Raw genomic sequence first — 12,452 nt, forward strand, 5'->3', positions numbered from 1 at the left:
CCCAGCTTTGCCACCGACTCCCTCTGTGACCATGGGCAAGTCACTGGATCTCTCCGGGACTCAGTTTCCCCACCTAAAAATGGTGGTGATAATCCATCATTTGTCTATTTACACTGTGAGTAGTTTGGAGAAGGGACCGTCTCTTGCTGTGTGTCTGTGCAACGCCCGGCCCAACGGGGCCCTGATCTCAGCTGGGGCAGGGGCTGTCTCTCGCGGTGTGTCTGGGCAGCGCCCGGCACGACGGGGCCCTGATCTCAGCTGGGGCAGGGACCGTCTCTCCCTGTGTGTCTGTGCAGCGCCCGGCACGACGGGGCCCTGATCTCAGCTGGGGCAGGGACGGTCTCTCCCTGTGTGTCTGGGCAGCGCCCGGCACGACGGGGCCCTGATCTCAGCTGGGGCAGGGACGGTCTCTCCCTGTGTGTCTGGGCAGCGCCCGGCCCAATGGGGCCTTGATCTCCGATAGGTCATATAGGTGCTATGGTAACATAAACAGTAATAATAACGAGGCGATCAATTACTACAGCGACAGGCATCGAGATGGAAGAACTAGGTTGATCTCTAGGGGTTTGTTGACACAGATTTCTGCAGCAGCCCCGCTGCAGTGCTTAGCGAAGACTCTACCTACGCCGCTGGGAGGGCTTCTCCCGCCTCCTCCGTGAGAGGCACCTCCCTCCCCTCGACACGGCGCTGTCTACGCCAGGGGTTAGGTCTATATAAGGGTTGAGTTTGGTCACAGTAGAAGCAAGGGGAGGTTCGAAGGGGAAACAGTGGGCGGAAAGGAGCCCATATAAAAAAAAAAACCAGCCCCCGCCCCCTGACGCCTAGACTTCAATTGCGTTAGCCAGGAGGGGTTTCTTGTGGGTCATCTCCCCCCAAGTTCTCCCAGCGTTTAACAGCCCGGCCAGCTGGGACCCTCCCTTGGGCGGGGAGGACGCCGTGTGTGTCTCTGTCCCCCTTGCGGCTGTCTTTCTTCCCGGCCGGTCCCTCTCGCTCGGAGCTACGTGCGGGTTACACGCAGACCGACCGACAGCCAAACCAATTTCTCTCAGGCAGGCAGCGTTTGTCAGCTTCTGGTGGCCGCCTGCCCCACTTCCCAGCCCTAGAGAAGGGGATGTCATGGGTGGCGCATGACCCTCCTGTTTGGGGAGGCTAGCCCCTGGCCCCGCCCCTTCTGCCCGAGACCCCGCCCCTTCTGTCTGAGACCCCGCCCCTCCCCCCCGCCAGAGCCCTGGGAGCCCCCCACTGCGGCCAGAGGAGCCCCTGCCCCAGCTGCCCAGAGCCCCAGCCTGCTGGACAGCCCCAGCCACCAGCCTCCCTGCCCCAGCTGGGCTGCTTGACCACCCCCAGCCCTGGAAGGCTGGGTCGCCCCAGCGCCGGGCAGCCCGAGGACTGGCCCCAGCCGCTCCGAGTCCCGGGCTGCTGGCCGGCCCGCCCTAGCCCAGCCCCTGGCTGCTTTGGGGAAGAGAAACAGCCCGGGCTGGGGCCACACGGGAAGAGCGGGAAGCAGGAGGGGGGCTCGGGGTGGAGCATGGGAAGGGCCACGCCTGGCTCTTTGGGGAGGCTCAGCAGCCCGTGGCCTGCGATACCTGCTGCCCATGGGGGATGTCCAGGTTGTACCCACAGCTCCTGCTGTGTGAGCCGTCCAGGCGTCTCTCGGTGCTTACGAGGAGCAGTGTGACGCCAGCTTCCTGTAGATACTTTACATGGCACCTTTTGGCGAGCTAGGATAGAGAGAGCAGACCCACGGCATCCCGGGAACTCATACCCCCCTCCGGCCCTCTGCCACAGACGGGTCACAGATAGGGCTGGGGTTATGGGCTGTGTCCCTGTTACCGGGTGGGGTCAGGTATAGGGGATTTGTAACCCATTAGTTCCTTTTATTATCCATTTATTGTTGTGGTGTGTGATGTTATGATTTATACACTGTTACATATAATTAATGTATGCTAAGTAGATTTAAGTTGTAGGGTCACAGAAATATAAGTCTGATTAGGATTTAGGAGTGATAAGCATGCAGAAGTACATTACACAAGAATGAGGGGTCACCCAATGAAATTAACAGGCAGCAGCAGGGTCAAAACAAACAAAAGGAAGTATTTCGTCACACAACGCCCAGTTAACCTGTGGAACTCTTTGCCACAGGATGTTGTGAAGGCCAAGACTATAACAGGGTTCCAATAAGAACTTTATGGAGGATAGGTCCATCAATGGCTATTAGCCAGGATGGGCAGGAATACAAAACCATGCTCTGAAGTGTCCCTAGCCCATTGCCCAGCAACCAGACTGGTGGGACCGGGTTTACAGGCTGTATCCCCATCGCCTAGCAACCTGACCGGTGGGGCCAGGTGTATGGGATGCATCCCTGTTACCTAGCACTCAGGCTGTGGTCCTGGCAGGGTGGGTTTCTGTCTCCCTCAGGGGCACAGAGTGATGCGGGCGCTGGGGGCCCAGAGCCAGAAGAAGGGGAAGAGCATCTCGGTGAAGGAGGCCGTGAAAGTGAACAGCCCTAGCTGTTCCCATGCCATACGCTGTGCCGGTCTGGGGACACCACCAGGCCAGGGTGAGCAGAGGCGGCATCCAGGGTCAGGATCTCTGCAGGGGCAGGGGAGAATTGAAGTAAGTCCATATACAACACAACAGCCCTCTTTCCTTTCAGAGCCAGTCTATATACAGAACAACAGTCCCCTTCCCTTCAGACCCAGTCCATATACAGCATAACAGCCCTCATGCCATTCAGAGCCAGTCCGTATACAGCAGAGCTGCCCCCTTCCCCTTCAGACCCAGTCCATATACAGCATAACAGCCCCCTCCTCCTTCAGAGCTAGTCCACAGACAGCACAATGGCTCCTTCCCCTTCATAGCCAATCCGTTGACAGCACAACACCCCACTTCCCCTTCAGAGCCCATCCCTATCCAGTAGAACAGCCCTGATGCCATTCAGAATCAGTCCACACCCTAGAGGTGGCCAGAACTGGAATTCCTGTTGCACGAGAAATTCCAAAATTAAAAAAGAAAATTATTTCCAAATCAAAACAAAAACTGGCGTTCTGCAATTCCCCACAGAATGTGGGATTCCCAAACGCTGCTTTGAACAAGCCAAAGTGACATTGCGGGTCAAACGTTTCTAAACCTTTCCAGGGCTGCTGGGCGTGTAACCCACACAACGCCTGGGTGGGGCGCTCTGCCCCATCTAGTGGCACTGAGACCACTGAGAGAAAGAGATTAAGGAGTCTGCTCTACAGCCTTAGCGAACAGCCATATGGCTTTTAGCTCATGCAGTAGAGGCTCACACACTGAGGTCCCAGGTTCGATCCCACCCTCCGACGACTGGGGTCTGTCGGTGTTACAGATGCACCGTGGGGAAGTCTGGAAGCCCGGGCTTCAGGGACCTGGGAACTTGGAAGTGGAGGGACAGGGTCACACTGGGGAGGGAGATGCAGCACTACAGAGGGACAGGGAGTGGCTGGGTGAGGGCACAGCGATAAGTGCTGGGAACTAGGCAGGCTGGGGGGGCTGCCGCACCCCTGGCTTGAAGTGGTTTCCATCATATCCAGGGTTTACAGTTTGATTCAGTGGCTCTCAGCACCCGCCACTGTACAAATTGTTCCAGCATCCCTGGGCACAGAGACACATAGGGACAGAGACCCATGGGGACAGGGGCAGATGTACCTGACTCAATGGCAGAGGCTACGGGTCAGCCAGGGTCTGCTTGGGGGAAGCTCCCTAACAATCCCTCCCCACCCCACCCCCAAAAACCCTGTTCCATACTTTTCCCACCCATACCCCCAAACTCTCCAAGTTCACACCCAGGCTCCTTCCCAGCAATTTACTTCCCTCTCCCTCAGCTCCTCCGTTACCCCTGACTCCCCCAAGCCTGCTTCTGAGGTGTGCGGGAAATACGGTTCTGTATTGTAGTGTCAATGAATTATTACTCCGAGTTCCGTATTAATACGCCTAGTAAGGAATCTATTTGTCAAAAAACATTTTCTGAATCTTTTTGTTCTCTGTATTGTTACAGACACACCTGCACACTGGTATTTTGAAATAAATGACCAAAAATAATTGAAACTGGCATGATTATATTGTATTATTTTGACAAACAAAATATGCAGAGTTTTAAAATATTGTGCGCAGAATTTGTAATTTTTTGGCGCAGAATTCCTCCAGGAGTACAATCAGCAGTTCAGCATCTGGCCCTGCACCCCCATCAGCTCTTCAGCAGCTGCACTGCCAATCAGTTGTTGAGTGGGGCTGCCCCACCACACGCTCCTCTCTGCCCTCTACGCTCTCACTGCCCTTAATGCAGGAGGGGGCAGAAAGGAGTCAGTCGCGGGCATGAGGTGCTCAGGGGAAGGAGTCTCAGGGGAGAGGGTGGAGCAAGGGCAGGAAGAGGTGGAGTGGGGGCGGGGCCCTGGGGTGGAGTAGGGGCGGGGCCTTGGGGGTGGGGGCGGAGCCGGTGTGGGGCACCCACCGGCAGAACCAAAATGACAGGAAGCCCCCCAAATCTCCTACTGCTCAGCAGAGACTCAATTACACTACAAATAATCAATCATTTAGATTGGAAGGACCTTGGGGCAGGGGCTTCCTTACAGGCCTTACTTTTATTTATGTAGGGTCACTCCAGGGTAACAACAACAACAGTGCCACTGCTTACCCCGGCTCTCCCACATCTTGTCCTGGAGAGCTCTCCTCTTGCGGGAGTGATGCCTGATACTCTCCTCCAGTTCAGCCGTGGGCAGAGACGCCATCTCGGGCAGCAGCATCTTTTCATACCTACGGGAAACAAACAGGCACACGCCAGGGGGGAGCATCGCTCAGCAACGCTGGATCCAGCAGGCACAGCTGCCCTGCAGTAGGATGCTGGGTCTGTTTGCCAACCCCCAAAACTCCCCCTGGGATCTGAGAGTCAAGCTGGGTCCTTGGCATCTAGCCAATGACCAAGGAGAAAAATTTGGCAGGGACAGACAGGCATCTGTGCAGCCCCTGTCCCTCCTCTCCCCCCCCTCGGTTACACCTGTGCAGCCCCCCACATGGCCCCCGTCCCCTCCCCGCTCTGCCCCTCGGTGGCCCCCAACGCAGCCACCCTCCATACCCTATGCAGCCCTCCTGTCTCTTTCCTGCTCCTCGGTGACCCCCGTGTGACCCTGTTCCCACTCTTCAGTGACTCCAGCACAGCTCCCCACATTTCTGCCCCACACCTGGCAGCCCCCATGTGCCCCCCCATTCCCACTGTGGCCCTCCTGTCCCCTTCCTGCTTTGCCCTGGGTGACCCCCGTGTGGCCCCCCCCTCCCTTCCCCTCCCTCCCCACCCCTCAATGCCTCCTTGCAGGTCCCTCCTTTCCCTGGGTGAGCTCCCCCGGGACCCCAACACAACCCCCATCCCCTTCCGCTACTGCCACCGATGCAGCCCCCGCCCACACCCTTCTATAGGGGGGTGTACAAGCTAAAACCAACTGGGGCTTCCAGGCCACTCTGCTGCTGATGCAGAAGCAAGTATATTCCGCAGCTGGGATGGGGAGGCCTCTCCCCCCTGCCCCCTCCCCGCTACCAGAGGGCACGAAGGAGGCTCCTACTTCTTCAAGGTGCTTTCAGCGTCCTAGGTGGGAGAGACTGGACTCAGTGGCCCCGGGGCTGGAAGGGGAGGCGGGAGGTGTATTTCTGGAGCAGGAGCAGGAGTATTGCGGACTATGGTTAGGAAGGAGACAATGATTCCTGGGCCATCCCCTGTCAGATGTAAACTGGCACTGCTTGGCCGTGTGTCAGAGCCCCTTCACTGCTGGGAACAGAGGGTGACTCTCTGATGAGTCCAGCGAGCCAGGGGAGTGCTGGCAGCATGGGATGGTGGGGAGGGGTGGCAAGATGGGGGTCTCTCTCTTTATCTCTCTCTCTTCCCCCCCCCAATACCTCTCCCCCTCACCTTGAGGAGCTCAGCATCCGGCAGCCGGCACTTCTCCTCTAGCTCGGCTACCAGTCCATGCAGCAGAGTTGCCCTCTGGTGGAGCCGGCTGATGTTCTCCTGCCGCAGCTGCTTCACACCCTGGGCCATGTTACCCAGCCCTTTCAGCAGGAGGCGCTCCTTTTCCTGCAGCAGCCGATACAGATGCTGGAAGGTGGACACCACTCGCCGCTTCTCGGCCTTGGTGTGAGCCTGTGGTGGGCAGGGAGAGAGGGGGGCAGGTTGGGACATGGGATGCGCAGCCGCGGGCACCTCAGAGAGGGAGGGCGTGGTATTCCCATGTGAAGGGGCAGCGTGGGGATGTGTGTGAGCAGGACATGGTAATATACAATGGGGGGAGGAGCAGGTGGACAGAGGGGTGCAAGCATCCAACGTGTTTTTTTATAGAAAACTGGGTTAACTGGCAGCAGTAGTAGAGCTGTTATCCTCTACAAAGGACCAGCCACTAGAGGGAGGGACCCATTGAGACATCCAGCCTGAACTCTGTCTCTATAATGACCTATCTTCAAAACTGGGATCCCACAGCATGGATCACGTAAGCAAAGGGAGTAACTCCATTACCTAGCAGCAGTAGTAGAGCTGTTATCCATTGGCAGGACCAGCCGCTAGAGTAGAGCTGCTCAGAAATTTCCATCAGAAAATACTGATTTGTCACACCTGAAAGGCTCTGTGGGAACGTATCTGTTTTGACTAAACGTCCGCAGGTGCAGGAATTTCTGGTCAAAGTGAGAGTTCTGCACTCCCAGAATAACCAGTAGCCCAGTTATTAAATGGCCATTTAGCTAGGATGTGGAAGACAGAGGTTCAAATCCCCATCCTGCCTGATTGGACCAGGAACTTGAACCTAGGTCATCCACCTTTGAGGAAAGTGCTGTGTCATAAATATAAAGGGAAGGGTAAACCCCTTTAAAATCCCTCCTGGCCAGAGGAAATCTTCTCTCACCTGTAAAGGGTTAAGAAGCTAAAGGTAACCTCGCTGGCACCTGACCAAAATGACCAATGAGGAGACAAGATACTTTCAAAAGCTGGGAGGAGGGAGAGAAACAAAGGGTCTGTGTGTCTGTCTATATTCTGTCTTTGCCGGGGATAGACCAGGAATGAAGCCTTAGAACTTTTAGTAAGTAATCTAGCTAGGTACGTGTTAGATTATGATTTCTTTAAATGGCTGAGAAAAGAATTGTGCTGAATAGAATAACTATTTCTGTCTGTGTATCTTTTTTGTAACTTAAGGTTTTCGCCTAGAGGGGTTCTCTATGTTTTGAATCTAATTACCCTGTAAGGTATCTACCATCCTGATTTTACAGGGGGGATTTTTTTTTTATTTCTATTTACTTCTATTTCTATTAAAAGTCTTTTTGTAAGAAAACTGAATGCTTTTTCATTGTCCCCAGATCCAAGGGTTTGGGTCTGTGGTCACCTATGCAAATTGGTGAGGCTTTTTATCCAACATTTCCCTGGAAAGGGGGGGTGCAAGTGTTGGGAGGATTGTTCATCGTTCTTAAGATCCAAGGGTCTGGGTCTGTAGTCACCTAGGCAAATTGGTGAGGCTTTTTACCAAAACTTGTCCAGGAAGTGGGGTGCAAGGTTTTGGGAAGTATTTTGGGGGGAAAGATGTGTCCAAACAGCTCTTCCCCAGTAATCAGTATTTGTTTGGTTGTGGTAGCGGCCAATCCAAGGACAAAAGGGTGGAATATTTTGTACCTTGGGGAAGTTTTGACCTAAGCTGGTAAAGATAAGCTTAGGAGGTTTTTCATGCAGGTCCCCACATCTGTACCCTAGAGTTCAGAGTAGGGGAGGAACCTTGACATGCTGTAACCAGGGAGCTCTGGGATACTCTAAGGTCAGGCACCCTCCATCTCTTCTGTTGAAGCTGCTCCATTTTGCATAAATCAGGGGTTCTCCAACTTTTTTTTTCATGGACCACTTGAAAATTGCTGTGGGTCTCGGCCGACCACTTAATGATCTTTCCAAATGTTGTTTGTCCCGTTAGCTAACTATTGTAAAGTGCTTTGGAGAAAAGTGCTATATATATTAAAAAAAACCCATAATAATAAACTTTTTTTGTTCTACAAATAAAAGCACACAACTCATATTTTAATATCAGTAGTCTTACCTTCCTAATGCGATGGATGTGCCCTCTCCCCCCCCACCGCAGCAGCCCCCAAGCTGGGACTGGGAAGGAGGGGGGTCTCTCCCTCTTCCCCCCGCCGTGGCAGCCCCCGAGCTGGAGCTGGGAAGGAGGGGGGGTCTCTCCCCAGCAGCCGCAGCCCTGGAGCTGGGGAAAGTCGCTTCTTTCTCTGGCCGCCACAGTGCTGCATGTCCCAAATTCCCCCCACCCCCTCTTCTTACCCCACTGACCCCTCCCATCTCCCCCTATTCCGCCCAAGACCACCACTTCACCTTACATGTGCATCTTCTCCAGGGTCCAGGCACCTAATTAGTGGAGCCACCACGCCTGCGCGGCTCCACTAATTAGGTGGGTGGCCCTTCATTCTCTCGTGTGCGGCTTCCCAGGTGTGCACCTTAGAGGAAAACTATCCACGGACCACCTGAATGGAGCTCGCGGACCACTGGTGGTCCGCAGAACACAGTTGAGAACTTCTGGCATAAATAAATAGTTATTGGGCCAGAAAAAGAGAGAGACTGACTCTGTAGCTCTGGCAGTAGTACCGATAAGCAGTAGTAGGCTATTGCCTTCTATGGGGACCAGCCACTAGAGGGGGACATGAGACGATGTTGCATCAGCAAAGTGCAGGGGAACCCCAAGGGAAGCCCAGGGGATGGGGAAAGAGAACTTACCAGCAGCGTATCCAGCCTTCTCCCTTCGCTGATGGTGAAGGCCTCCTGGCTGAAGCTCTCATCTTTCAGAATCTGCAGGTGCCTTTGAAATTGGTCCTGTCAACAACGGCGAAAAGATGGCTTGTGGTGGAGGGGTGAGCTGGGTGTAGGAAATCAGGGTTTGGCTCACGGAGAGAGGATTCAGGACTCCTGGGTTCTGTGCCCAGCTCTGGGAGGGGAGTGGGGTCTAGTGGGTTAGAGGAGTGGGGGCTGGGAGTCAGGACTCCTGGGTTCTAGCCCCAGCTCTGGGAGGGGAGTGGTGTCTAGTGGGTCAGAGCGGGGGTGGGGGGCTGGGAGTTAGGACTCCTGGGTTCTAGCTCCAGCTCTGGGAGGGGAGTGGGGTCTAGTGGCTAGAGCGGGGGGGGTGGGAGTCAGGACTCCTGGGTTCTATCCCCAGCTCTGGGAGGGGAGTGGGGTCTAGTGGGTTAGAGCGGGGGTGGGGGGCTGGGAGTCAGGACTCCTGGGTTCTAGCCCCAGCTCCTGGACAGGGGTGGGGTTGTGCTTAGAGCAGGACAAGGACAACTCCTTGGCTCTATTACTGGTTCCAGGCTGTGGGAGCCAGGATTCCTGGGTTCTACCCCCGCACTGCCCCTCCCTGCCATTCATGGAGGCCTCTCCCCTCCCAGCCCCACTGCTCCAAGTGCCCTGTGTTCGAGCCCGCTACCTTGTACTCCTGGTCGGCCTCCTCGAGGGGAGCCACCCTGTGAGCCCTGTGCTCCTTCGATCCGTCACACACCACGCAGATCAGGGCCTGATCCTTCCCGCAGTACAGCTCGAGTCTCTCCTTGTGCCTCTGGCACATGCTGCCCTCTGCCCCCCACCTCAGCTTCCTGGCTTTCTCCACCACCTTCCCCAGCTGGGGGTTTGGGTGCCAATGCTTCTCCCGGAATCTCTTCCCGCACTTGGGACAGGAGACATTTTCTTCCAGTCCTTTCCAGACCTGGGTGATGCAGGCCTGGCAGAAATTGTGCCCACAGGTCAGGAGTACGGGGTCTTGGAAGGAATCCAAGCAGATGGGACAGGCCAGGTCATCTTCCAGAGCTTCCACGGGGTGAACAGCGGCCATGGCGGACAAGAGAAACAGAAACTTGCAAGAGGGCTGAGCTCCTTCAGGCCCAGCCACTTCCTGGAATCTTGCAGGTGGAGTTACGTCTGCAAATCAGCCTGTTTAGATTAATAAAGATAAACCAAGAGCGGCGGTGCGGGGTGGGGGGGGAAGGGGTGTCCAGGACTCCTGGGTTCTAACCCCAGCTCTGGGAGGGGAGTGAGGTCCAGTGGTCAGCGCACCTGGGCTGGGCATCAGGACTCCTGGGTTCCACCCCTGGCTCTGGGAGGGGAGTGGTTAGAGCAGTGGTTCTCAACCTGAGACCCAGTGAGCACACAGCTGCAGCCCAGCTCTGTGCTAAAGGCTGCCAGCCGGCCCAGCAGGGTCGGGGGTCCGGGGCTGCCGGCCGGACCAGCAGGGTCAGGGGTCTGGGGCTGCCACAGGGCTGCCCTAGGTCCAGGGTCAGGGCTGCTGCTCGGCCCCACACGGCGGGTTCCGGGTTTCCTGCTGCCCGGTCCCCTGCCCAGGGCTCTGCTCCTGGCCCCATGCTGTGGAGGGGTCTCTGGGTGGGAGGTGCTGGGCACAGGGGTCTGTGGGGCAGGTTGAGGGGGGCATGCTGTGGTTCTCAACCTGCGGCCCAGGTAACACATGCAGCCCACAATGATAAATAGGTTGAGAACAACTGGGTTAGAGCATCAGCGTGTGTGTTTGTGGGTATTGTAACGGTTGCATTAGTAGGAGTTTGAGCACTGTAATTATTCCAGTATAAAATGATTTTTATTCCAGATTACTGCCGACTCAGGGAGCTGCTCCAGAATAGATATCCAGGTCAATTTCTCCAGTCTACTGATCACAGTTTCAAACACGATCATTAGCAACTCTGCTTCCCACCACGTCATAAGCCAGTGGCCTGATCTCATAACCCTCAAGTCCCCTGCCCTAACCCAGTAGCCCCCACTCCCCTCTGAGTGGAGCCCAGGAGTCCTGAATCCTCTGTGAATCTGGCTGTTGCCCTTCTAATTAACTCATTGCCTTTCTAAGTGCCAAGAGCCGACCTCCAGATGAGCAACCCCGAGTATATTTCCAGAGCCGAGTCAGCCCGGCCACTGCCCCCACAACACTCCCTGCCAAGGGGCCTTGGATCTGGTCTGGAAAGAGCCATTGCTAGGAGGATATACTGTGTTGAATCAGTTTCATCCAATATTCTTATGTGTATTATGGTAGCAGCCAGAAGCCCCAGCTGAAATCAGGGCACCGTTGTGCCGGGCGCTGCCCAGAGATACACAGCAAGAGACAGTCCCTGCCACAAAGAGGCAGGGGAAATTCAGGCACAGAGCAATGCAGTAACTTCCAGTGACACAGACACACACACTGTCAAAGGTGGGAACTGAACCCAGATCTTCTGAATCCCACTCAAGTGCTTTAACTCCAAACCCATCCTTGTCCTCTTAGCCCACTGACACTTATATTACTTCTCCAGCTCACACCTATTTACCCAGTGCAGTTGCCCTGCTAGGCTGAGACTCCAGAGACACAGGTTCAATCCCCAGCTCTTCCACCGACTCCCTGTGTGACCATGGGCATGTCCCTTAGCCACTCTGTGCCTCACTTTCCCCATCTGTAACAACCTTGGACTGGGGAGCCAGGATTAGAATCCTGATGCTTCCAAGCCAGAACTCCCACATCTCTGTTTGACCTAGTGGGGATCCTCTCCTAGTGGTGGGTCTAGTATGCTGTACACAGGGGCAGTGGCTAGGAGGCAACACATAAGGAGACACACCCCCTTTCATACACGACTATAGTTATATCGTGCTGTCTGAAAAGGTAGTGCCCCCCCCCCCCCCCACACACACACACTGTAGCCTGCAGGTCTCAGCATAAGAACGGCCATAGTGGGTCAGACCAAAGGTCCATCTAGTCCAGGATCCTGTCTTCCAACAGGGCCAATGCCAGGTGCCCCAGAGGGAATGAACAGAACAGGGAATCATCAAGTGATCCATCCCCTGTCGGCCACTCTCAGTCTCGGGCGAACAGAGGCTAGGGCCACCATCCCTGCCCATCCTGGCTAATAGCCATCAATGGACCTGTTCTCCATGAACTTATCTAGTTCTTTTTTGAACCCTGTTAAAGTCTTGGCCTTCACAACATCCTCTGGCAAGGAGTTCCACAGGTTGACTGTGCGTTGTGTGAAGAAATACTTCCTTTTGTTTGTTTTAAACCCGCTGCCTATTAATGTCATTAGGTGACCCCTCGTTCTTGTGTTATGAGGAATAAATAACACTTCCTTATTTACTTTCTCCACGAGTCACGATTTTATTAACCTCAATCATATCCCCCCCTTAGTCGTTTCTTTCTCAAGCTGAAAAGTGCAAGTCTTATTAATCTCTCCTCCGATGGAAGCTGTTCCATACCCCTAATCATTTTTGTTGCCCCTTCTCTATACCTTTTCCAGTTCCAATATATCTTTTTTGAAATGAGGTGACCTCATCAATATAATACATACACAATCAAGAGCCCAGGTGACAACCACAACACACACACACACACACAGACAGACAGAGGATTGGGTCTTCAGGCTATGCTATAAAAGCAGCTCAGACCTCACAGAGCAGA

General features: G+C 54.9%; 1 protein-coding gene across 2 annotated transcripts; it reads right to left on the reverse strand.

Moving 5' to 3' along the window:
- Positions 1-1,882: 1,882 nt before the first annotated feature.
- Positions 1,883-10,598, reverse strand: LOC119567520 (zinc finger protein RFP). Of its 2 annotated transcripts, XM_037913710.2 has the most exons (5): positions 9,459-10,598; positions 8,756-8,851; positions 5,918-6,148; positions 4,655-4,773; positions 1,889-2,592 (listed from the first exon to the last, which is right to left on the reverse strand). In XM_037913710.2, exons 1-4 carry the CDS (start codon positions 9,858-9,860, stop codon positions 4,768-4,770), a joined length of 735 nt encoding a protein of 244 aa, XP_037769638.1. In that variant the 5' UTR covers positions 9,861-10,598; the 3' UTR covers positions 1,889-2,592; positions 4,655-4,767. The 2 variants fall into 2 exon arrangements, with proteins under 2 accessions (XP_043384207.1, XP_037769638.1); XM_043528272.1 differs by having other exon boundaries at positions 1,883-2,592; positions 4,655-6,148.
- Between the last annotated feature and the right edge of the window lie 1,854 nt (positions 10,599-12,452).

Source organism: Chelonia mydas, chromosome 14 (assembly GCF_015237465.2).
Source record: "Chelonia mydas isolate rCheMyd1 chromosome 14, rCheMyd1.pri.v2, whole genome shotgun sequence".
NCBI lineage: Eukaryota > Metazoa > Chordata > Testudines > Cheloniidae > Chelonia > Chelonia mydas.